Source organism: Podarcis bocagei, assembly GCF_964188305.1.
Source record: "Podarcis bocagei genome assembly, chromosome: 4".
Classification (NCBI taxonomy): domain Eukaryota; kingdom Metazoa; phylum Chordata; class Lepidosauria; order Squamata; family Lacertidae; genus Podarcis; species Podarcis bocagei.
In genome coordinates, this window is record NC_138128.1 from 95,172,196 (window position 1) to 95,198,997 (window position 26,802).

General features: G+C 42.1%; 2 protein-coding genes across 2 annotated transcripts in view; one reads left to right on the top strand and one right to left on the bottom strand.

Annotated features, from left to right (window-relative positions):
• Window positions 1-26,802, bottom strand: part of GTF2F2 (general transcription factor IIF subunit 2) — a 62,738-nt gene that overhangs the window by 20,129 nt on the left and 15,807 nt on the right. The window contains exons 5-6 of the mRNA XM_081191852.1: window positions 25,401-25,439; window positions 13,069-13,150 (exon numbers count right to left, since the gene is read on the bottom strand). Coding sequence (XP_081047978.1) covers window positions 13,069-13,150; window positions 25,401-25,439 — 121 coding nt within the window. The remainder of the gene's footprint in view (window positions 1-13,068; window positions 13,151-25,400; window positions 25,440-26,802) is intronic.
• On the top strand, window positions 15,226-19,673 carry KCTD4 (potassium channel tetramerization domain containing 4). Its single transcript, XM_081191864.1, has 2 exons — window positions 15,226-18,728; window positions 19,100-19,673. Exon 1 carries the CDS (start codon window positions 15,422-15,424, stop codon window positions 16,400-16,402), a length of 981 nt encoding a protein of 326 aa, XP_081047990.1. The 5' UTR covers window positions 15,226-15,421; the 3' UTR covers window positions 16,403-18,728; window positions 19,100-19,673.

The following is a 26,802-nucleotide window of genomic DNA, read 5'->3' on the forward strand; positions in this document are numbered from 1 at the left end:
ATCACCCAGGCCTAGTAGTGTGGTGTTGAATCCAGGCCTAAGATAAAAAGTGCTGCCACCAAGTCTGAAAACAGGTCGAGGTAAATATATTTCTGACAGCTATTGTAAGTTAGTTCTAGAAACTTGCCAGGAAAGGGACATTTGTGTACCCCTCTCGTATAATGTTCATAGGTATTGAACCTTATATAAAGAAGCTTGTGTTCTAGCTGAGAATCAAGGTCAGAAGCATAGAAGCAATTTCCCTTTTTTTGTATCACACGTTGGCCCTAATGAACTTTGGCTAAGAGCAGATCACTCAAAGCCTATTCAGTATATGAAACTGTCGTTCCACCAGGAAATTTTAGAGAATTATTATTTCTAAAAGCACAATGTCTCCAAAAGCATGCTGTTACCACATTATGTTCCTTACACCTACGAGTGGAGTTTTTCTTCTAGGCTAGCATCTCATGCACATTCCAGATTGAACAGTGACTCATGAAACTCTTGTTATTTTCCTGACTTTTATTATAATGACAATATGCATCCAACAAGCATGACTGATTTCTCCATATGATACATAAGATAGAATGGAATCAAACAGGGATAGCTATATAAAGATACGGTTATGTGAAAGGTTCATTTAGTTCTACATTGGGGAAGTTTCTGAGACTACTTAATGTTGTACCTGGGGTTATTAACAGCCTAAATTTCTCAAGCAAGAGGATTAAGCATCAGTAGTAGATTATGCAAACAAAAAACAAAACAGGAACAGCAGCTAAAGAATAAAATGTCCAAGGTTCAAATTTCATGTCAACCAGAAACTCTCAGCTTCATCCACCAACCATCCCAATCTGTAATATGCCTGCTATAAGAATTTTCTGTTTTTAGGTTTTTCTATTTTATCTGTGATTTTGTAGTATTATCTGTAAGTTGCCTTGAGTCCCACTCTGGGGAAAAGGCGGAATATAAATATATATAATAAATGTTTTGGATGCTTAAAAACTCTATATACACAATTGCTAGGTGTGATTATTCAATAAATAATACAACGAGCTTTTGCAGTACAAAAAGAAAACTGTGATATCTTTGTAACTCTCTGATCTTAGCCATCTGGATCCCAATTTGGCTGGGTACTTGAACATAAGCATATGAGCAATCTGAAGAGTTGAGTTGGAATATAGCGACTGCTGCAGTCAGGTATGCAACTTAACCCCCTCATCTTCATCATACTGAACAGAAGTTTGAAAAAGAGCAAACAGGGGAAGGAAGAGCAAAATGCACAAGTTATCATCCAAGCAGGAAAAAAGGAAAACAAGGAGGAGGGAACTAAAGGCATAATCATGGCCACTGGTCCCATGACCTCCTGGCAAATAGAAGGGGAAGAAATGGAGGCAGTGAGAGATTTTACTTTCTTGGGCTCCATGATCACTGCAGATGGTGACAGCAGTCACGAAATTAAAAGACGCCTGCTTCTTGGGAGAAAAGCAATGACAAACCTAGACAGCATCTTAAAAAGCAGAGACATCACCTTGCCAACAAAGGTCCATATAGTTAAAGATATGGTTTTCCCAGTAGTGATGTATGGAAGTGAGAGCTGGACCATAAAGAAGGCTGATCGCCAAAGAATTCTGGTGCTGGAGGAGACTCTTGAGAGTCCCATGGACTGCAAGAAGATCAAACCTCTCCATTCTGAAGGAAATCAGCCCTGAGTGCTCACTGGAAGGACAGGTCCTGAAGCTGAGACTCCAATACTTTGGCCACCTCATGAGAAGAGAAGACTCCCTGGAAAAGACCCTGATGTTGTGAAAGATGGAGGGCACAAGGAGAAGGGAATGACAGAGGACAAGATGGTTGGATAGTGTTCTCGAAGCTACCAGCATGAGTTTGATCAAACTGCGGAAGGCAGTGGAAGACAGGAGTGCCTGGCATGCTCTGGTCCAGGGGGTCACGAAGAGTCGGACACGACTAAACGACTAAACAACAACAACAACAATTGCTGTCAGGGCTTATCACCAACCACCCCAGGAAGGTGCAACATCCACCACAGGATGGCGCTGCCGAAAGGGCTGGGAGGACCCCCTCTCCCTGGCCTGGCACAAACCGGTGCAGGCTTGGAACGTCCCATGGGTCTCCACCCTCCAGCGCTGCTCCTGACATCCTCCCTGTCCCCTTGGCGGCAGAGTTGAAGGGGAGGAAAGCCCTGTGAGTGCTGAGTGCGCCCCCCTTTCCCAGCCTCTGCCATGTCCCTTGTTGGGATGGTGGCAGCGAGGCAAACCCAGTTCTGCCGCCTTCCCCACCCCAGCCCAATCATCTGCAGACCACTTTGCCTTGCATAGCCTCACTTGCTGCCAAGGTGCAAGGCGAGCCCCCAGGCATACAGGCAGGCAAGCAGCCCTCTCTGCCTCTCTCTCCTTCTTCCTTCTTCTTTCTTCAATCTTCTTCCTCCTCCCCCTCCATCACCACAGCCGCCTCCACCTCCCCTCTTGCCGGAAATGCCCATGGCACCTTTTTCTTCTAGGAAAAAAAAAGCACTGACCTTAAGTATGCATACAAACTCAATGAGAGGTGTGAGCCTGATTTTGCCATGTAATCTCATTTATAATTATCTAATTTGAGACAAATTCCCATCTCCTCATCGACACAGAGAAGCCTTTCTCTTTTCTGATCTTTCATATTTGTCAGAGTTGAAAATCCTTGTTCACAACAATATATCATGGAGAACTGTAGAAGAATAGCCAATGCGCTTGGAGAGACATTGTTTCTGGTTGTATAGCCCCAAAAAATTATTCTGATACTATGCCATAGTGAAATGTTTAACTGTTTCTTCAATTCTCCATGAACCTTTCCACCACGCTTGCCATCCTCTCCTGCCACACCAATGTGGTGTACCCACTGGTATAGAAATGTGAGGTCTTAGCTCCGGAGGTCCAGGAGTTGGAGAAGCTTCAAAATTTCTTTCTTAAGAAAGTATCTCCTTTACCTGTTGGTACCAGTGCAGCATATGGCAGTGCAGAAGTGGGCTGAAACAGGCTAGAATACAAGTTCGACTCTTAAATTTCTAGAGCAGAATGTAAACTCTCCCATTTTCATGTCTGTTTTCTATAGCTTATGGCGCACTCTCAAAAGTCAATTGCTGCTTTGCCTACACTTGCTAGAGAACTTGAGAGTGAGCTGACTAAGATCCAGTCATGGTCTATATTGCAGTTATGGTTTCTTGTGTATGAGAAAGCTTCTTTGATATGCCATTTATCCATTCTTTTGAAATTTTCTAGCTGCATCCACATATTAAGACAGTTAATCAGAAAGCTAACTGTTTGGAGGCAGTTACCTTAGCTTCACAGAGAATTGCTTTTACAGAATTAAAACTCAGTGTTATGCCTTGTGCCTTTCTGGATAGATGCTACAAGAAATTACCTTTGGAACAACATTTCTATGTCTTCTGAAAGGCAGCTATACAGGCCATACAGTAGTTCACTGTATTGTTCACCAATGTCCTCTCTATAAAGATCCTCATGGAATTTCTTAATCTTTGTTTAGCCTTAGGAAGACTTTTGTTACACTAAGTGAATTTGGGTACATTTTGCTATTAGGCAAGGAAGATGGTGTTACATTGCCTGCTTCCTTATTTATGTTGGCAGCCAAGGACTTAGGAACCAAATTGGTGTTCAACTCTGAATGTCTATGTTTGTTATGCCTTAAAAGGTAAAGGTAAAGGTAAAGGGACCCCTGACCATCAGGTCCTGTCGTAGCCGACTCTGGGCTTGCGGCATTCATCTCGCTTTATTGGACGAGGGAGCCGGTGTACAGCTTCCGGGTCATGTGGCCAGCATGACTAAGCCGCTTCTGGCGAACCAGAGCAGCGCACAGAAACGCTGTTTACCTTCCCGCCGGAGCGGTACCTATTTATCTACGTGCACTTTGATGTGCTTTTGAACTACTCGGTTGGCAGGAGCAGGGACCGAGCAATGGGAGCTCACCCTGTCGCAGGGATTCAAACCACCGTCCTTCTGATCGGCAAGTCCTAGGCTCAGTGGTTTAACCCACAGCGCCACCCGCTTCCCTTTGTTATGCCTTATAATTAAGCAAATACCACGATTACTGCACTGGCGGGGCTTGATGGGAATTGCAGCCCTACCTCTGGAGGGCCCCGCAAATGTTACCCCTGCCCTATGCCATGGGCCCAGTATCTCTTACTCTTAAGCTGAAAGTCCACAGACAGGGTTTGTTCTTTTAACTCAAGCACTAGCTTCTGAAGCATGCTATTTACCGGTAATTGCATATGCTTCCATATACAGTGGTACCTCGGGTTAAGAACTTAATTCATTCTGGAGCATAGCTGTCAACTTTCAGATTTGAAAACAAGGGGTCATCAGCCTCAAAAATAAGGGATCAGCAGCCAAAATAAGGGATCAGCAGCCTCACCCGTCCAAGGCACTCCTGTCTTCCACTGCCTCCCGCAGTTTGGTCAAACTCATGCTGGTAGCTTTGAGAACACTGTCCAACCATCTCGTCCTCATGGTTCAATGTCACTAGTGAGCAAAGTTACCCAGTCAGGATTTGAATCTTGGTCCTAACTTTTGGGGTTAAGTTTCTATTTAGCTGTCCATTAATACTGACAAAACGTATCTCCCATTCATCTCTCAGATCCCCTTGTAAATCTAAAGTACTGAGCTCACCACATCCTGCGGTAAAAAAAAATCCCCAAGTTAATTACACATTGTGTGAAGGTAAGTGTGTGAAGCTACAGCATTTCTACTATCAGCTTAAGTGACACATTTTCTCTCTCTCTCTCTCTCTCTCTCTCTCTCTCTCTCTCTCTCTCTCACACACACACACACACACACACACAGAGTAGAGCCCCTCCAAGCCAAAGGCCCAAAGGCAGAAAGCCCAGCCAGCAGCCAAACGAAGCCTCAAGCGGTGGTTCCCACAGCGCAGCGACCCAGCAAAGGGATACAGCAGCAAGGAAACCACCACACCGCTGGGAAGCGCTGAAGCAAAGGCGAGTCCCCAAGCAACGTGGCCGATTTGATCGGTATAAGGCATGCAAGCTCCACACACACACACCCCAGTCGTTCTCAGACCCCTTATTGGGCAGCTGAGCAACGCAGTTAAGGAGCCTCCCTGGCTGGCAGGGAGGGAGAGAGGAGTTGCTTCCTTTGAAATCCGGGAAATTTACGGGATATCAACAATCTGGGATAGCAGCGGAAAACAGCGCTGGAATAAGGGAGTTTCCCACCAAATAAGGGAAGGTTGACAGCTATGTTCTGGAGGTCCGTTCTTAACCTGAAACTGTTCATAACTGAGGTACCACTTTAGCTAATGGGGCCTCCCGCTGCCGCCGCGCAGCCGCCATGCGATTTCTGTTCTCATTCTGAAGCAAAATTCTTAACCCGAGGTACTATTTCTGGGTTAGCGGAGTCTGTAACCTGAAGTGTCTGTAACCTGAAGCGTCTGTAACACATGGTACCACTGTACACAACGCCGTCAGACAGCCAGGGGTCCTTTAGATGTTGTAGGTATCCAGCTTTTTCTAAAACCTCACCAAGTGAAACAAACAAATGGTTACCAGGGAAGCAAGCACACCAGCGGGAACTGGGAAAGGCAAGACGCAGCACCAAGGGCAACAAGGTGCTGAGATGTAACTGGTAGCAATATGCTGTTACTTTGGTAGCTCTGTGTGAAAGCTGTCAATACTTGGCCTCTAAGAGAGGTTATAATTAACAGATGCAGCAATGAAGCATGTCAGCTAGCTTGTTTCTGATCATGTCACCACCGCAGGCTCCCAGAAAACACCGGCACCTTCACTGCTTAACTATAACGCTGTACGTTCAGGTATTAAGCATACATTAAGCCCACTCACAAATAGCCATATGCCACACACCCATGAGCACGCAAAGCAGCCATGCAGGTAGTCTCCTGTCTCCGTAATCCTAGAATGCACAGTAACTGCTCCTCACGCTTTGCAGGTTTTACTAGTGTATTACATTTTTTAAAAACAGCTAGAAACACAGCCCCACTCTCCCACAACAAGGTAAGGAGCTTGTGGGAAATGTTTAAAGGATTCCAGAATCTGAGCAAGACAAGCACAACACCCACAACCAGTCTGATTTAAATGAAAAACAAGTGCAGTAGCGTCAAACAGAAACCATTAATACATGCTGCAATGGAAGGGGGAAATGTCTCCCCCCCCCCATTCCATCCTCCTTGGCAGTCTGGGTATGTCAAGCAGGCTGTCATCACACCCCCATTTAGACTCCCTCTATTCCCTAGACAGAAGTGACTTCTAGGGATTCAAAGCACATCTTTAGGGAGGGAGACAGAGAGATCACCAAGCCTACCTGGTTTCTTTCTGAGCCCCAGGCAGTTTGCGTTCTCTGTCAGATTACTAAAACACATATACAAATTTATCTCCAGTTACCCCTTGACGAAATATGTGGACAGACACCATGAAGACATTTCATCAAAGGCAACTTTTTGTTAGTATTTTGTCTGCTCAGCAACAGCAACCTGACATGGATGCAGGCAGCTTCCAGAATCTCTATAGCATATAGCAGGTGAATATTAATAAGAAATACCGTATTTTTCGCTCTATAAGACGCACCAGACCACAAGACGCACCTAGTTTTTGGAGGAGGAAAACAAGAAAAAAAAATATTCTGAATCTCAGAAGCCAGAACAGCAAGAGGGATCGCTGCGCAGTGAAAGCAGCAATCCCTCTTGCTGTTCTGGCTTCTGGGATAGCTGCGCGGCCTGCATTCGCTCCATAAGACGCACACACATTTCCCCTTACTTTTTAGGAGGGAAAAAGTGAGTCTTATAGAGCAAAAAATATGGCACATTTAAGAATAGATATTCCATGAGAAAAAATAAGATTAGTTTGGTGTTCCACTTGTAGACGAATAAATTTAACACAAAGCCAAGTGTAATAAAACATTACAACTTGACTCTCTTCCCCATGATTAGATACTTCAATGGAAAAGGCACAGCAATCTGAACTGGATGTTTTGATTCAAGTTTTTCAAAACACATCTGTGCCATTATTTAATAGCACAAGATGATGATTTGATTTCAAATTCATTTCTTTGTAAGAGATTCTCAAACACAATCTTAGAAAATGGCTGGTTTCCCAAAGAGGAAGCTGTATAAGTGTGGGTGTGAGAGTGAATGTGTGAATGTACCTTTCATGATTAGCCCCCTCCTATCTGCTGTAGTCTGATATTTAAGGATTTAAGCATTTTTGAATATGTGCACTTGAGTGAAACCTGCACATTTCCCGAACTGGAAAGCCTCCTTGTCTGCCACACTTTCTCTCTTTCCCCCAATCCCTTGGATACTAATCTTCCAGATTTTGCCAAAGCTAGCCAGAAATACATGAATACAGCAAATCTCGGTATTGCTAAATTTTGGAAGAGTACAAAATCCTCCAGCAGTGACACAATGGCTGAAGAAAACTTGGGCAATTGTTTTCCTGATAAAGCAAACGTGATTAGGAAAGCAACAGGTAACACTTATCAAAACATATTTGATGAAAGATGATCCATGTTTATTCAATTTTGGAATGACAAAGTAAATAGCAGATGAGTAACTCTGGGACTGGGAAAGACCCAAGTGTTAAAAGACATGAGAGGCTCTGAGAGTAGAGTCAGCATGGTCTATAAGTGAACTGCTGCTGAATAATTGAGATCTTCCGGCCACATTAATATGATCTATATACTAGACCTAACACACGAGCAAGTGCAAACCCAGGGTGTCTGGTCTTTGTATGCTAAGCCAAGAAGAGGAAGTGGGTTGTTTCCTATAATGAGAACGACAAACCTGTTGTAATGTCCAAAAGGTCACCTTAAATAGCCGGTATGAAGCCTCTGCCTTGATGTCCTTTATTTAGGACATTTCATTTGAAATTGGTTAGAGGCCTAGTAGCATATATTTGCAAACATTGATGCAAGGTTTAAACTGATGAACCTGCAGCCATGGTCCCACACCTTCAAGGCAAATTGTTCCATGAATATAGGATTAGAATTAATGTACAAATCTTGTAAACTAAACATAATTTTTCTTTTCCCAAGAAAAAATGGTTTTCTATGAAGGAGAATCAACAACCTGAGGATAATATCTCAGTGGAAACAGAGGGGAACATACTGGAGAAAATGACCCTGCAATGTCTTTCCATATCCTGATCCAATTGAAAGTGTATGGCTTGTGATTTTTTTGTATCTAAACCACAGAGCCTAGGGCTTGCCGATCAGAAGGTCAGCAGTTTGAATCCCTGCAAGGGGGTGAGTTCCTGTTATTCAGTCCCAGCTCCTGCCCACCTAGCAGTTCGAAAGCACACCAAAAGTGCAAGTAGATAAATAGGTACCGCTCCAGCGGGAAGGTAAACGGCGTTTCCGTGCATTGCTCTGGTTTCGCCAGAAGTAGCTTAGTCATGCTGGCCACATCACCCGGAAGCTGTCTGCAGACGAATGCCGGCTCCCCCAGCCAGTAAAGCAAGATGAGCACCGCAACCCCGGAGTCATCTGCAACTGGACCGGTCAGGGGTACCTTTACCTAATACCTCTAAATCCATATGTGGTAACATCTCATGCTGCAACATAATCCATTTTTAAGCAATCTTTCTCAAAATAAAACTAAGCTGTCCCAAATGAAAAGCATCATAATACGACGAAAATGGAGGAATTTCCCATCTGCCCCCTGCCCCAGTTTTCTAGAATCATGGCCAACCTGGGATTCTTTTTCTGAAATCCAAACACAGATACCCTTTTTTCGGCCATTTTTTTCAAAATACTTGCTTGAAGATGGATGGGGAGAACTCAAAATAATAATATATTTTTTGGAAGTATCACCATTTGTGCCATTACAGTTCTTCCTAACACCTATAACTGTAATTTACTCTATTTACAGGTAGGTAGCCGTGTTGGTCTGCCATAGTCAAAATAAAAAAAATCCTTCCAGTAGCACCTTAAAGACCAACTAAGTTAGTTCTTGGTTTGAGCTTTCGTGTGCATGCACACTTCTTCAGATACACACACAAAAAAGCTCATACCAAGAACTAACTTAGTTGGTCTTTAAGGTGCTACTGGAAGGAATTTTTTATTTTGTAATTTACTCTGTCTGCCTATGTCCTTTTTTAATTTTTTCACTAAGGGAACATAATTTAAAGCATTTATTTATTCATGTTTTGGGGTATCCAGATTCCTAGGTTTTAGTAAACCTTTTAACTTGGTGGAACATTTACCAATTATTTTAGGCACAGTTGATCATTTTGGGTACACTGAAATACATTAGTAAAGATTATCCAGATTAATTCTAAGGCCTGCCACCCTTTCATATTTACAAAGTTCTTTTGACAATGCTGGTAAGGTTATACCATATGCTCAGAGGCTCTTCTTCTACCTTTCTCTCCAGAAAACCACACATATTTCAATTATTATGTATTACTGTCACCAGGGGGTTCAGAGAGAGGTCAAAGAACAATTGGACAAGGGGCAACCCTGCTCTGTGCCCCTTCTGTCAAAATGGGATTCACATCTTAGGATGAACTATTGCAAAACTGGCACCCTATAAAGCTTTGATTGTTGCTATAAATAGAGTTATAATACTCAAGTGAAGGAGCCACACCTCAACTAATGGAAATGGTGGAAACAGAATATAACAAATCATAGAATTATAGAGTTGGAAGGGATTATAAGGGTTATCCAGTCCAACTCCCTGCAATGAAATATGATTGTGCACTACAGATTGCACATTACAGATTAATACAGTATGGTGAAATGGATGAAATATAAATACTTAAGTGCTATAATTCAACCCCTAGCTAATCTTACAGTTCATATTGTGAAAGCCTGTACAAGAATTAAAAAAAAAACCCAGTGAATTATTCTTCCAGTAATTTTTTTGGCCAAAGAAAAGATAAATGCTCAGGTTAAGAGAATAACTATTCTGAGAAAACTTTGGTTCCAAGGATATGATCGCTAAGAAAATAGTAACTTTGATTCTTCTGCCATCAGGCTCTCATTATTGAGCGATGAAAGTGAAAGGTCTCTCATTTTCAGATTTTTTAAAATGCAACTTTTCAACAGAAAGCTCTCCTCCAACCTCAGAAAGTTTCTCACTATTATTCTATGTATATCTGTAGCATATATGCTAAAATTAAAAGTTGGAGCAAGTTTTCTTTTGCTCTCTCTCTCTCTGCCTTCTTGGCAAAGATGCAATTTCTCAGCTCAGGTGATGTTTACCTCTTCTCCAAACAAAATAATGTGTCATAAGTGCTAGGCCTCTGTGAACACCATGGAGAGCTTTTATAGCCCTGAGGAATACATTTGCAAAGACCCTGCAAGACAAATAAAAACAGTAGCCAAAGCCAGTTTTCATTTTAAAGAAGAACCACGTGACAAACATCAGGTGGGTTGCTTTTTTTGTCCTCTATAGTTGCTGAAATTGAAAAATCAAGGCCTATTTATGGATGAACCAGCTACAGATCCCAACCTTGTTACGGTTAAAAAGCAACAACAAATCTTACAAACTTAATTGTCTTTAAATTATTTGATTTTGCAATCCTGTAACCACTTATCTAGGAATAGGTAACCACAAAGAGATTTACTTCAGAGTAGACATGTTTACCATTGTATGCTGCCTATAAAGTGAATTCTTTATGAATGCCTGGACTTCAGCTTCTGCACAGCAAGAGACATATCTAAGCCTCTTGTTTTCACATTTTTCTTTCGCCATTTTGTCGGAGGCAGGGATTCTTTTAACGTCCTCCTGCACTTACTATATAGTAGGATTTGCAGGAAATGCTTTTGGTAGTATCCAGTGAAGTAGCTCCACAACCACAATAATTTCTGGCTGAACAATGGAACTGCCCCTCCCTCTTCTCTCCCTGTGTATCCCCTAAATCTGTTCAAAGTACAGTGGTACCTCGGTCTACGAACTATTTGGTGAACGAACTCAGCTAAACTGGAAGTAGGTGCTCCGGTTAGCGAACTTTACCCCGGAAGACGAACGGAAGATGAATGGTGGAAGGGCACCGGCGACAGGAGGCCTCAGTAGGGAAAGTGCGCCTCGGTTTAAGAATGCTTTGCTTTAAGAATGGACTTCCGGAACGAATTAAGTTCGTAAACCGAGGTACCACTGTATTCCCCCAACCCTCCAGAGCAGATTTGGAGAGGACATAGGGCAATTAGGAGGGGAAGATCTACTGTGCAAACAGAAGAAGAAGAAGAAGAAGAAGAAGAAGAAGAAGAAGAAGAAGAAGAAGAAGAAGAGGAGGAGTAGTAGTAGTAGTAGTAGTTTGGATTTGATATCCCGCCTTTCACTCCCCTTCAGGAGTCTCAAAGCACCTAACATTCTCCTTTCCCTTCCTCCCCCACAACAAACACTCTGTGAGGTGAGTGGGGCTGAGAGACTTCAGAGAAGTGTGACTGGCCCAAGGTCACCCAGCAGCTGCATGTGGAGGAGCGAAGACGCGAACCCGGTTCCCCAGATTAAGAGACTACCGCTCTTAACCACTGCACCACACTGGCTCTTGCACTAATGCAACTACTGCATTGGAAACTGTTTCTGCTTTGGGAATTGTAAAGCGTCCATTCTGTTACATGCTGATCCCCTAGTTCTGCTTTCTTTGAACAAAATTGGAAGGATGTTAGTTAAATTTGATCAACTGTGTAAAAAAGAACATCTAAAAGGAAATTATGCTAAAACCCAAAGTTGTCACGTTGAGTAAGAGGGTTACTAAGTCCAAGTGGTCATTCGATGGTCATATACTTGAGCAAGTACATATGTTTAAATATCTAGGATTGCTTATTGATGAAAAGCTTTCATGGAAATGCCAAATGAATGCAATTAAGTTATCACCTGCCTGTTCTACTGGCCAGTTAGTTATACAGGTTTTTTCCATTTGAAAGGGGAAAGCTAATCAATTCTGCCCTCAAGATCTATGTGCACAAATGCTTTACGGGGCTGAAATTTGGGGAACTGGTATCAAATCTGAACAAAAAGTTCTACAAAATAGATTTATGAGGCAGATACTAGGGCTTCCTCCAGGGACTCCATCGGCTCATCTTAGAGCTGTTGGGTCTCCCCTTGATAGCTGCCAGATTTGGGGTAGACTAAATACCTTTGAGGACCATATTCTCACCAAGCTCTGCTGGTTGGAGCAATTAAGGACAGGAAGTTGGGCACAAAATGTCAAGACAAGCTTAGGGCTTATAATCTCCAAATGGAGAAGTTAGAAATTGGATCTTCTACCATGACACCAACCAGCATCTATTATTCTATCTGGTATCCTCAAATCAAGGACAACTATTCAAGGCCTCACTACCTTGAGACACTTGACTTTTCCACAATTATACGGGGCCTTTGTTGAACAGCTCTACTCTCTCATTTGCCGAACTGAAAATAAATTTTACCTTAGAAACAAAACCAGATGATCTTAGGACAATAAAACATACATCGATTAAGTGTGTTACATTGCTCACAATGTGTTGCATTGGTGTGTTACATTGGTCACAAAAACACATGCATCCCCCTGCATGAAATGAAATAGGGGGAAAACAGGTTTGAACTTTATTGTCTTCTTTGAGGTTTTCAGCATTAAAAGAAAATGTGATGAGATGCTTGTGGCCAATGTACTGCCACAGAATGCAAGTTGCATAGCACAAATTTGTTGCCATGGTGTCCCTTAAAATGAATAGTGTAAGGAATTGGTGGGTAAGGAATATAGTTCTCCAGATGTTGCAGGACGACATATCCCACCACCCCAGGCCACTGACAATGTTTGCTGGGGCTGATGAATCTGGGAGTCCAGAGCAAAAAGAAAGAAAAAAAAGGGGGGAGTTGTGCTGCCAGTCACCGATGCAGGATTCTAATAATAGAATACCTGAATAAATAAGGAATGAAACATGATGATCCCAATGTGTTTCAAATATCACCTTTCTTCAAGGGATCGACTGAAAATTATGATACACCCAATTTAACAACCATCCATGTATAGGCATCACTGCAGCCATGTGAAAGACAACGCATATTTAAGTTATACCAAGCTACCATACAACAGATTTAATTAAAAAAACAGGAAGAAAGGCTCACCTTTTCAACTTCATGTAATTTTCATTGGCTGCAGGTCTGCACTCTGCACGCTGGACTACTATTCCTTCCAGAGACAGTTTTTCTGAAATAGAAGGAAACCCAGATTACCAGCAAAAGTCCTATGAGTATGAACGGTAGCCATTTTAATAAGTTGTATTTTTATTTATGCTTTGAGTGTGATAAAGCACTCGATATGCCCAAGATTTTTTCAAAACGGTTTTACTTCTGTAGTAGAATCAGTCCAATCAACAATTTTAACAAAACAAACCATCAGGCTATTGACAGCACGTGCTCTTGTCCTATTCCAGTACAGTGGTACCTCGGGTTAAGAACTTAATTCGTTCTGGAGGTTCGTTTTTAACCTAAAACTGTTCTTAACCGGAAGCACCACTTTAGCTAATGGGGCCTCCCACTGCTGCTGCCGCGCCGCTGCTGCGCGATTTCTGTTCTCACCCTGAAGCAAAGTTCTTAACCCAAGATACTATTTCTGGGTTAGCGGAGTCTGTAACCTGAAGCGTCTGTAACCCAAGGTACCACTGTATATGAGGAAATTGTCGTCAAACATCTTCAAAAGACTACATCCTTTCCCCCATACACAGGTGTGTTCCTCTAGTATATGGGTATTGCCAATGATACCCTACAACCAGGTTATAGTTATGCTTTTGTAGGTTCACAACACCAGCATACAATTTTTTTCAGTCAGCACAGGGGGATTTAGTAGCAATTTCATCCCCGGGAAAGAATAACGCAATGTACAGGTAACCCCAACACTGTATCAGTTCCATCCACACGATATACTTATATAAATATAAAATATGGACAAGCCATTTGCACACTTAGATGTAATCTTTGAAGTACAGTCTATTAAACTGTTGGTTCCTATCTGTTCCTATTTTAGACTCATGCAAACATAATAAATAACAAGCCTATGACTAAGCCTCATGGTTATGGAGAACTGTCTGAAAATGTAGAGATAATACCTAGATTCAGAAACTAGGCTATGAGAAGAAAATGGAGGTATTCTTAAGACATCCTGGCTAGCTCTCTGTCCATCCTTGCAACTCCTAATCCTGTTGTGCAAGCGTTGCCCTCGCTTGTACGCAGGAGGAAAAGCTAACTTCTTTTTTGGCATGTACATGGCGAGAGTAAAGGCACCTCTAAAACCTGTAAAAAGATTAGCATTGCTTGTTGTATGACAGTGGATTCGGCACTAGCGGAAACTGTGTGGATAACACCTGAATTATATGAGTCATAGAACTGCAGAACTGGAAGAGACCCAGAGGGTCATTCAGTCCCAACCCCTTGCAATTCAGGAATCTCAAACGTAAATACATTTTGGCATGGATGGGGCAGCCTAAATATTAAAAAGAATTAAAGTTAATATACTACTTGATTCTTAGCTATAGAAATATTCCTTAATGCTGTAGCTATGCCGCAGCAAATAGCAAATAGCAAGTAGATGATGTTGAAAGAGTTAATCCCCCCCCCCTTGCTGTGGAATACAAAGCTACAGACCCAACCTTTCTTACACGAAGGAAGTAGACATCCATACTTGCACAGCTTTCCTTGTCATCTACCTTGTTGCAAGTATTTGCAAAGGGAGAATCGGTTGTTTAAGATCTGAGCCTGAAAGCCATGGCTGCTACAAGAAGAAACAGGGCTGCTTTTCCAGTGCCATGTTGTGGTCATTTTCTCATCGCTGAAGTGTTGCTAAGCTGTAATATTGTGTGGTATATACAAAGATTTGTGACAAACCTACCAGCTTTCTTTCACATTGCAACAGCAGCGTCAATTTAACCAGAAACTGAACTGATCTGTCAAATATAGCCATATAAATTCAAACCAATTAAGTCATCTCTACTAGCAATATTTTTGCCAATAAAATTATTTTCTATTGAGGGGGGGGGGATCCCAGACTGTTTTATATGGTTAAAAAGCAGGTTCGCCCTAGAAATCCATTTTATATAAAACACTGTTTTTTTTAACACTGCGTTTAATTTTATGACAATATTATCAACAGTTGCGTTTCAGAGCAAGGTGCACGAGCAAAATGCAACAGGACGATGAAAAGCTAAAAAAAGGGTTGAAAAACATAAATATTAAAGGTTTTTGAGGTTACTGTTTGGTAACCCTTTTTGAAAAGTATTTTACAACAAATAGCTAGGATTCCTCCACCATTTCATAATTTTCAATATACTATATTTCAACTTAATACCAAGATTCAGGCAAACAGCTAATTTCTTTCTGCATAAACAAAAGACACTTCTTAATCATTTAAACTTCAGAGTCTTCAAGAGGAAAAATAACTAAGACGCCTTTCTCCCTTGCCATCCTCTTGCCCTTATACGGTTAAATGCAAATTGCATCTTCCAGTCATACTCCCAGTATCACACTGCATACATATAGCTTCTACGCCACCTACTGCAAGGCTGTTGCCGACAAGCTCATGCAATGCTTCCAGCACTCCCATTCTATCATTGTTCTAGAGCTGAATAAAGGTGCCTTTTTGACGAAATCTCCATACAAAGCAAAAGGAGGACAAAGCAAGAAAGCCGTCTTAAAGAACGGAGCACAAAACAGGCGTGAAATGGAGAGCAACAAAAAATGCAACGACTCGGAAGGCACCGATCAAGGCAAGAATTGTAAAATGTCTCCAATTACTCTCAACGTTGGTGGATATCTGTACGTTACGCAAAAGCAAACACTAACCAAGTATCCAGACTCTTTTTTGGAAAGAGTTGTCAGTGGAAAGGTTCTCTGTCCGTCTGATGCAGATGGCCATTATTTTATAGACAGGGATGGGCTGCTCTTTAGGCACGTTCTGAACTTCCTACGGAATGGAGAATTGCTTCTACCAGAGGGATTTAAAGAAAACCATCTTCTGGCACGAGAGGCAGATTTTTTTCAGCTTAAAGTGTTAGCTGATGCAGTGAAATTAAGGTGGGAGAAGGAGCAGCTTGCAGCCAGGGAGACTACCTTTCTGGAGATAACAGACAGCCACGACCGTTCGCAGGGCCTTCGGATTTTTTGCAATGCTCCTGATTTCATAACAAAAATAAAATCGCGCATTGTTTTGGTATCCAAAAGCAGGCTGGATGGCTTTCCAGAAGAGTTTTCAATCTCTTCCAACATTATCCAGTTCAAATACTTCATAAAGTCAGAAAATGGGACTCGGCTTGTTTTGAAGGAAGACAATACTTTCGTGTGCACCTTGGAAACTCTTAAGTTTGAAGCTATAATGATGGCACTGAAATGTGGATTTAGGTTGCTGACCAGCCTGGACTGTTCCAAAGGGTCAATTGTTCACAGTGATGCACTTCATTTTATCAAGTAATTACTTCTTCTCTCAATAGACAAAAGGCCACAAGCATGCAGCCTGTAAATCTAATTAAACTTCAAGACATCGCAAAATGATTTATTCAACTCTGTACACCACAGAGCACTGCTGCTAATGAATAAATGTGAGCTAATGGTATGTAAACTGCAACATCCATCTATGAGTTCTTTGTGCCTAAATTTATTAATAAAAGAGATACTTACTAAACATGATTTAAAAAATCAGACTGAATGCTGAAGCAATTTACATCTCTGTCTCCTCTCTCCTGTCTCTTTACCACAGAATCTAGCTAAAATATTAGTATGTGCTTTTGTGGCTAATATGCACTACATCTTATTTCACTCAAGAATGATAAAAGTGTTTTCTGTTCAACATACACAGTTTTCTAACTAAATACATCCTGGTTTTCAGATACCAATTAAGTTTCAGTTTTTACTTGCTGGTTTAAATGCAAGTCATACTGAATGATTACAGAAGATATATAAACATGCCCATTTCAAAAAGCTATACAGAAGATTTTATCTTGTACTTCGAAAATATGATTTATATAAAGAAACCCAGTTTTGTTGTTTGTTGTAAAGATTATATACTTTGCGATGTAAGTGATGAGTAAAATGCAATTACGCTGTTTCTATCTTGCTTACTAATTTCACATAGCTATTGAACTAAAAAAAATATTCAAACTTCATTTCCACAAAGGCTTGCTTTTTAGGATCCTGTATTGCAGGTCTTCCATATTATCATCATGAAAACTTAAATCAACATATCAACATTGCAGTGGTTTGGTAGAAAACATGTTCTGGCTGGAGGAGGAAAGAAATGTAGGCAGATGCTCTACAAATTTTAAATTCTGAACTATAACTACAAGCGTTAGTTATGCCCATCTTGACTAAAACAATGAGCTGTACTTTAACTATATCATGACAAATCTTTGAACAAAATAAGATGATGATGACAATTATGTCTAGAGGTTTTTTGCACTTCTACGAGTGAGAAAATGACATATAGAACCCGGTGATGTCACACAGAATTTTGATCTCCAGCAAGTTTAACACTAAGAGCCACTTAGTATTTGTAGAGGCCTTTTCAAAGCTCTACACATACATTAACTTGCTGCAATACTTCCAAAAAATCAAAGTATGCCATAGTATACAGAGTATATAGTGTGAGAGTATGAGCAGAGTATGAGAAATAATGCTTTCTCTAAAAGCTAAGCAAGCAAGTGTATGCAAGAGGAGAGGTTCATACTGGGGACTTTCCAATTTGTAGCTCAGTCTCTGACCAAAAGAGAGGTGCAACATACCAGATTGTCAATAGTAAAGTTTTCATTTACCAACAAGGATATAGAAATATCAGCTCTTATAACCTGCCAATGCTTCTGAAGTGTATGTCCCAAAATAAGCACACTACAACTACTTCTCATGTGTTTGGAATCACAAAATAGATATAGTGGGTGCTTTGCAGAACATCAAATGGATGTGGTCCCAGGTTGGTATGCAGTGATCGGGACCCTGTTCCAGAGGAACAGCTATCAGTCCGCTAAACAGGGCTCTGTCCTTACTTTACCAATCATCAGCTGCCAGCACAAATCACAAAAGGCTTCTTAAACCCCGATTTTTTTAAAAAAAACAAAAACCACTTGTGATACAATGGAGAAAGAGGTGATTTGCTAAAGATCAGAAAGATGGGGAAGTCTGTACAGGTTTGCCTCTATATGTGCATTAGGTCTCTCTTGCCCCCTGCCCCCTATTTTCTGGATTTAGTTTGACAGAGACGTTAGAGAAGTAGTTCCTAACTTGTGGGTCATGGACCCCTGAGGGCCCACGGAGTTATCCCAAGGGGTCCACAAGTAATGATCCTCCAGCTAGCACTTGACTGACTCCCTCTGCCTCTTTATAGCAGCATCCCTAAGAGCCCTGCATGAACACTGAGGGGCTTGCGGTTGCTGAAAAGCACTGGTTATTGTTGTGGGTGTGGCCTGTGCCTTCCTCGCTTTCCTTGATTGGTGCTTGGTATGAGATGCACCTGGAAGAACCTGGGGGGGAAGGCACAGGAATGGAGTGGTTTCTAGCACTGTGTCCCCTCCTTGCTGCTTTGCCTGAAGAAGCGTGTTGCACTAGGGGTTTCTGGCCTTTACATTGCCCTATACAGAGGGCTTTCTGGTAGGAGACAGAATGAAAGTCTTCAATTTGATTTTAGTGGTTATGGTATGGACCGTAAGTGGGGGGTTTGCCTCTTAACTACTGACTATATTCACGTTCATTAGTTTTGGCGATATTGGGGGCTCCTTTTGTTGCTTTATTGGGATACATTCCAGGGGTAGGTAAAGGTACCCCTGACCGTTAGGTCCAGTCGCGGACGACTCTGGGGTTGCGGCGCTCATCTCACTCTATCGGCCAAGGGAGCCGGCGTTTGTCCGCGGACAGCTTCTGGGTCATGTGGCCAGCATGACTAAGCCGCTTCTGGCGAACCAGAGCAGCACACAGAAACGCCGTTCACCTTCCCGCCGGAGCGGTACCTATTTATCTACTTGCACGTTGACGTGCTTTCGAACTGCTAGGTGGGCAGGAGCTGCGACCGAGCAACGGGAGCTCACCCCGTCGCGGGGATTCGAACCGCCGACCTTCTGATCAGCAAGCCCTAGGCTCAGTGGTTTAGACCACAGCACCACCCGCCTCCCCATTCCAGGGATAGGAGTTGCCTAATTCCTGGGGTGGGGGCTGGCTTGTTTGAAGGCTTAGTTCATTTGGGCTGTCTGCTGTTCTAAGTTGCATTTGCTGCTCATGCCAACTGGCTTATAAAAAAAACAAAAATGAATAAAATGTTAAGTATAAATAAAATAGAATCAAATTAACTGTGTCGTGTAGCTTTATTCACAGTGACAGGGATTCATTGAAGTGTACAATTGATAGCTCTGATTTGACACAAAGGAACATATTATATTAGTGGCAATGCAAGTTCTCCTTTTCATCCTTTCGGGGATTGTTTCAATTGAGTTCACTGGGGGGGGGGGAATTAGTATTTAGTTTGGTATGATTGATTACTTGGGATTGCTGACCACTATACTGGATAAATAAATGAATTAATTTATAATATAAATAAAAATGATATTTAATACCTTTTAAATAAATTGGGTTAATCAGTGGGTACATTGGGGTCAAACAGATTTATATTTATGATTAAATTTATATTTAATACCTTTTGTAATTAATCCTTGGATTGTTAGTTGCTGAGTATGATGGGGAAATAAATGCTTTTTTCCTGCTTTCTTTGATTTTGGCACATTTTATTATAAGTTTTTTGTCATTATGTATTTCCTCAATTAACCGAGCCTAAAATCACAACAATTAGAATGTGGGGGGGGGGTCCACATTTCTTAAAAGGTGGTATTCATACTCATAAAGTTGGGAACCACCATATTAGAGGACTGAGAAAGGTTTGAGCATAGGAGAAAATTGTCAGGGATTGAGGAATGAAACCTAGTAGAGGTGCAATACTGGCTTCCCACAAGCTATGCTTGTAAATTCAGGAGCCAGCATCAAGAAAGTTTACTCCCCCTCTACATATCCAGTGCAAATTCCTTCAAATGTTGTGCTACTCTTAACTATAGGATTCAATGTTATATTTTTTGCCACGGTTAAAGTCGAAAAAGGAAGGAAGGGGGACATGAAGGAAGGAAGGACACGTTCCCAAGACTGATCCAGATTTATATATTTTGCAGGTAGCCAGGGTGCTCTCAAGACAAGTATTTCTACTCCTAAATAACTGAAACTTCAGCTTTTTGTTTCCATCCATTAAAGCCCCAGGGCCATATGCAGCCCATTGCCTGTTCTAGCAAGAACAGAACAGTTTCTGGGATTATTGCCAGACAGCAGAATTGGATTCCAATGGGAACTATAATTCTCAAAAGATAGATGCAGGACTACATCAGATGGCACAGGATCTGTGATGCGTACATGGCTCTCTGACACACAAATCCCAAGGGCACAGCTTCATGTTTACTTACCTCTAAACGTGCTAGACCTCAGATAATGCCCACACTTTAAAGGATTAAAGGCTTCTTATAAATATTTTTACAACATTAGCTTGATCTTTCCTATTTGTTTCTAATCTGCTAATACTTTTGGTCATTACATTGTTCCAATAAGGTCCAAAAGAATTTCTAAAAAGTGAAGCACAGGGTTCTTGGGATTCTTTCAGCAGCTCATAGCTGACCTTTCAATTAAGGAGCGGCACCAGCCCACATTTCATACAGACCTGGCCTTTTTGGATATCTCTTATGTCTGGGTTGGGCTAGAAACAGTGTGAGCCTGACAACTTCCATTGACAGCCACCAACCACTTTCATGAATATGATATCTAAATGGGATGAAGCCACATGAAGCTATTCTATTTGAGTTGCCCCAGGTTTTGCATTAAGAAAATACATACCAGATTGGTAAATAAAGCAAAGATTTCCTTTGATTTTTAAATCCAGTGCTTAAAGAATAGGATATCTGGCAGCCGGCAGCCTCATTAACTGCCCTAACAAATCAGAAATGGCTCTGCTTCCCATGCTGTCAAAAATACAACTCTGTAACCATAAAATATGGAGGAGGCTATTGCTCACAAAGTGTCACATCAAACATTTTCTCCGAACAAGTTTGCACTAAACCATCAGTTACCATGACTGTGTGATTAGTTTTTTAAGTAACTGCAGAGCATTAAGACAATGACTGAAGCTTGCTATTAAGTCATTATATTAGAAGGCAAGCATTCTCAGAATTGAACTGATATACCTGAAGGTTAGCTTCTCATGCCATAGCATCATGGAAGAAGCTAGGATCACAGTGGGAGCTCTTTTGGCAACATGAGAAACTATGGGTTGTAACAATGGGAATGAGTCTTGGGCTCATGGTCTCCTGCTCTCCTCTCCTTTCCCAGTGTGAAAGTGAAGAGATCAAAAGCTTTTGCTTCCATTTTTTCCATTTCTTTTTCATTTAAATACAACATATACTGTATTTTTCGCTCTATAAGACGCACTTTTTGCCTCCTAAAAAGTAAGGGAAAATGTATGTGCATCTTATGGAGCGAATGCAGGCTGCGCGGCTAAGCCAGAAGCCAGAACAGGGAGAGGGAGCTCTGCGCAGCGCTCCTTCTCGCTGTTCTGGCTTCTGGCTTCGCCGCACGAAGCCTCTGCAGGGCAGCGGGTGCCTTCATCCCGTCAGTCTGATGCGGCCCATCAGTCTCTTCTCCCTCCTCGGGGAAAAGCCCCCAAGAGCCACAAGCATGCTCCGCATGCTCTTTAAAGGGAGCGTGGCTCTTGCAGGCTTTTCCCCGAGGAGGGAGAAGGGCAGCCCGTCACTGACAGGCTGTCCTTCTCCCACCTCATAGAAAAGCCCGCAAGAGCCGTGCTCCCTTTAAAGAGCGCGCAGCTCTTGGCTGGCTTTTGCGGGAGGTGGGGCAAGGGACAGAGCGCGCAGCCTCTTCCAGGCAGGGGGAGCCTTCATCCCGCTGCCCGGGAGAGGCTTCAGCAGCTATCCCAGAAGCCAGAACAGCAAGAGGCTATCCCAGAAGCCAGATCCATCTTGCTGTTCTGGCTTCTGGGATTCAGAATTCTCCCCCCCCCCTTGTTCTCCTCCTCCAAAAACTAGGTGTGTCTTATCGTCTGATGCATCTTATAGAGCGAAAAATACGGTAACTACAGTAACCTGTCCAGTGGTACATTCTTATTCACTTTCTTATGAAGTACATAGTATACAAGCAATACATTTATTTATGCATTATCAACTCAAGTAGCCTCTCCACAGAGATTCTTGTGTTGAGGGTGGAATCAAAGTATATTTCATCTCATTTATAAAGGAAAAACAAGCCAAGTTTCACCAAAAGTGTCCATCCTTGAATTGCTTTTAATTACCCTTCTGTGGCAAGTAACGCATTGCAACAGAGCCACATTCCAAATATTTTTTAACCAGATTTCAATGGGGATTTCTACAGACTGTGTATTGAGCTATTGTTAATTGGGCTGCTGATAATAGATAAAATACATGGGAAACTAAAGATGAAGAGGTAAAAGCAGTAATAATTCACTGGGCAAAAGATGTGGGGTATAATATACAACTTGCAGATTGGGAAAGACTGTGGAAGGAGGACTTGAAATTTACAGCATGCTGTACTTTAAAAGAGAACTATATGTAAATGATGTATAGATGGTATTTGACTCCGGTAAGACTAGCAAAAATTATAAAAATAATACTAACATATTCTGGAAGTGTAAAGAGAAAGAAGGCATGTTCTACCATATGTGGTAGACGTTCAAAAAGGTAAAGGCATTCTGGGAAATAACATATAATGAATTGGAAAAAAAATGTTTAAGATAACTTTTGTTAAAAAAACAAAAGCCTTTTAAATAGATATAATAGGAGAATTACCAAAGGATATGAAAAGACTATTTATGTATATGATGACAGCTGCGAGAAGGCTTTATGCCCAGGCATGGAAGAGAAAACACCAACTAAAGAAGAGTGGATTATGAAGTGGGTTATGAAGACTGGAATATGCTGAAATGGCAAAGATGACTGGAAGAGGACAACAAATTTAATACAGAATAGAAAAAATACATAGACTATATTAAAGAACACTGTAAACACTTACAAGATGTTAGCAGGATTTTTATAACACTTGTAATTTCCAAAAACCAAAAGATTTTTTTAAAAAAAGGATTAAATTAAATTAAAGATAAATGTAATCAAATGTGGTAAAGAAAAAAAATGTACATTTTGAAAACCGGGGTGGGAGGGGGAGTTCAGAGAACCCCAAGTTTGTATCAGTGTTATTTTGTTTAAATGGATGTTTGTAATGTTAAAAAATAAAATAAACATAACAGATAAAATACTAAATATCTGCATTTAAGGTTATTGTTAAATTTGGGTCTAATGATAAGAAGGCAAGAGCTGAATTTGGTGGGAGGAGTTGTTGCATAATTTTGGAAATAACATAAAACACCTTTTCCCAAAAGGAGTATACCAACATGCAATTCCACCATGCATGACAATATGCCTTTCCAGTATATAGGGGAGAGAACCTGGATCAGAAGAGAATTCATGTGCTGTGGGATTTACTATAATTTTCCGTGTATAAGACTATGGTTTTTTCCTTAAAAATAAGATACATCTCCCCCCATTTTCCTAAATCTGAGTCCCCAAAAATAGGGGGCATCTTATACATGGGGGCGTCTTATAGGCGGGAAAATATGGTAGATGTCTCCAAGTGTCTGTTAGGCCCCAGTAGGCAATTATGCTCTGCAACTGATTATCTTGGCTGCTTCTTAAAGAACAGGAAGAGCTGTGATCTATGAAGTCATTAGGGCAGCAGTTAATGTCACCTCCAATTATAACTGAGCCTTCTTTGAAGGCATTCAGTATTTTGCAAAGTGTCCTTAAGAAAAGCATGTTGGCTGGAATTTGGTGCATATATGCAAGCCAGAATTACAAAAAGAAACCTGCCATTTAGGTCTGCTAGATTTCCCCATCTGAAATGGCCATTGCTTAGTGAAGAGGGTAGCCCCACCCCTGGTTTTGAAGAGGCAGGTGTGCACAGTTGCTCACTGAGCCATCAACCCTTAGGTAAAGGTGACTTGGAGGATTTGTGTTGATGAGATTCCTGCAACACAACTGTATCCGGGTAATCTCATTGTATGGCAGCCTCAGTTCAAGTTCTTTTAACTGCTGAGTCCAAGTCTTTGTCATTGAAATGAGATAATTTTTGTGGAGGACTGGGTAGTGGTCATGCCTGTGCTGGGAGATCAGCAAACTGTTTTGTGACTGTGACTGCATGGAGGAGCCTTCCAAGCCTGCAAACTTGGGTCTTCCTGGAGGCTTTTGTTAAACACCAGACTAAGATAATTGGTAAGGCACGCGGGTGGCGCTGTGGTCTAAACCACTGAGCTTCTTGGGTTTGCCGATCAGAAGGTTGGCGGTTCAAATCCCCACAATGGGGTGAGCTCCTGTTGCTCAGTCCCAGCTCCTGCCAACCTAGCAGTTTGAAAGCACGACGTGCTTCCCGGCGGGAAGGTAAACGGCGTTTCCGTGCGCTGCTCTGGTTCACCAGAAGCAGCTTAGTCGTGTTGGCCACATGACTTGCAAGCTGTACGCTGGCTCCCTCGGCCAATAAAGCGAGATGAGCGCCGCAACCCCAGAGCACACCAAAAGTGCACACCAAAAGCACACCAAAAGTGCAGGTAGATAAATAGGTACCGCTCCAGGGGGAAGGTAAACAGAGTTTCCGTGCACTGCTCTGGTTTCGCCAGAAGTGGCTTAGTCATGCTGGCCACATGACCCGGAAAAACTGTCTGTGGAGCAGACAAACGCCAGCTCCCTCATCCTGTAAAGTGAGATGAGAGCTGCAATCCCAGAGTCGTCTGCGACTGGACTTAATTGTCAGGGGTCCTTTACCTTTATGGTAAGTATAATAAAATAAAACAGAACCAACCTTGCCAAACAGGCAACCTTTAACTGCCTTGGGAGCAGGAAGCCACACATCCACGGAATAATACCAGCAAGAAAATAACCCCCACCCTAAATTATATGGCTGCAATGAAGAGAGTTTGAGGTATACACAACTGGATGTGTTTGCAGAAGGTCTCTATTAGAGTTTTGATATTCATAAATCCTTGGACTCAGATTTATGGAATTCTCTGTCTTTTGCACCAGATCATGCAAGTCTGTCCATCCCCATACAATTGTGATTATTTGTTATATTTCACAAAACCTGAAGTGGTTTTTTGAAACGAAGACGATCATAACTTGCTTGTGAAATTCCCTCACCAAGCATTTGCAAACTGCAATGATATTAAGTAGCCAAAGGAAACCGGAAATACATCCAAACGTTTTAAAAGTTTCAATGTAACCACCTGCGTAAACTCTAGATTTTGAACAATTCAAGGAATTTGTAGCAATGAATCAGTTAGTGTTGTTTTTTATTATCTCCATAAACAAGTTATTGCAGCCAACACTTACCACTGTTGCTGATTTCAGGTTTTTCATCTGTCTGACTTTCTGCAAATGACAATAAAATAAGGTTTAGGACTTTACAGTTCAATATTAAGAGTGTTCCTATTTGTAACCCAACCTTATGGAATGCTATAAACTCCCTGTAGTCCAATCCTGAACAACATAAGGCTTTTCAGTCAATCATGATCTACTGTTTGAAGCTCTTTCACGCCTCTTTCTAGAACCATCTGTCCCACTCAAGCTATAAAATTGGGGTTTAGAGCAGGAGAATCAGCACCCAGCCTGGATTATGAGGTGTGTAGTGGAGTTGGCACCACTTTCCCCCATTTTAACGCTAACAGCCCCATGATTAAAAGTGAAATTACATGCAACGTTACATGCGAATTTAACATCACACAGAGTTTGGCTCTAAGAGATAACTTGCCAAAGTCCAACCATGCCAGAAAACTGATTCTCAAATGTAAAATTTTGTGTAGTAGTAGTAGTAGTAGTAGTAGTATTTATACCCCACCCAACTGGTTGGGTTTCCCCAGCCACTCTGGGTGGGTCCCAACAGAACATTAAAAACAGAATAAAACTTCAAACATTAAAAACTTCCCTAAACAGGGATGCCTTCAGATGTCTTCTAAATGTCATATGGTCGCTCTTCTCATTGACATCTGATGGGAGGGCGTTCCACAGGGCGGGTGCCACTACCGAGAAGGCCCTCTGCCTGGTTCCCTGTAACCTCACTTCTTGCAGTGAGGGAATCACCAGAAGGACCTGGGCGCTGGACCTCAGTGTCCAGGCTGAGGTATACAGGGCGCTTGAACGATGGGGGTGAAGACGCTCCTTCAGGTAAAGGCAGATGTCAGGGAACTGCCATCAGTGCCGGAGGGAGAGAGCAAAATCCAGAGGGATTCCAGAGAGCGTTCCGGGATTGGGAGAGGCAGCCCATCTTCTGGGGAAGAGAATCAGCGTAGCACCAGTGGAGAAGGGGGGCAGATGGGGGAAGCGGCGAGGCGGTTCCATGACTCCTTGCCGGGGACCAGCGGGGAGAGTAGAGGTCCTCCGCAGCCTTCGCCCTCCTTGCGCAGAAGGCTTTCGCGCAGAGAGAGTAGGAGGAGACTAGGCGTCAAAGACCTTCTTTGCTGGAAGAAGTTTAAGAAACGCCCACTGACAGATTCTGCCAGCGATTGAGACAGCCATGGGTGAGTGGCTGTCCAGACAGAAAAGGTTCACTCAGGCAATCCAGCCAGGCGTTTGCACCGGCTTACGCACGAGCAACCCCTAGAACCATTACAGCTGAGGCCGTTTAGGGCTTTAAAGGACAGCACCATCACTTTGAATTGTGCTCAGAAACATACTGGGAGCCATCGTAGGTCTTTCAGGACCAGTGTTATATGGTCTTTGTGGCCACTCCCAGTCA

What these genes read in the sequence shown, in the direction of transcription:
- KCTD4 (XM_081191864.1), top strand. Translation starts at nt 15,422, where the DNA reads ATGCAAATTGCATCTTCCAGTCATACTCCCAGTATCACACTGCATACA.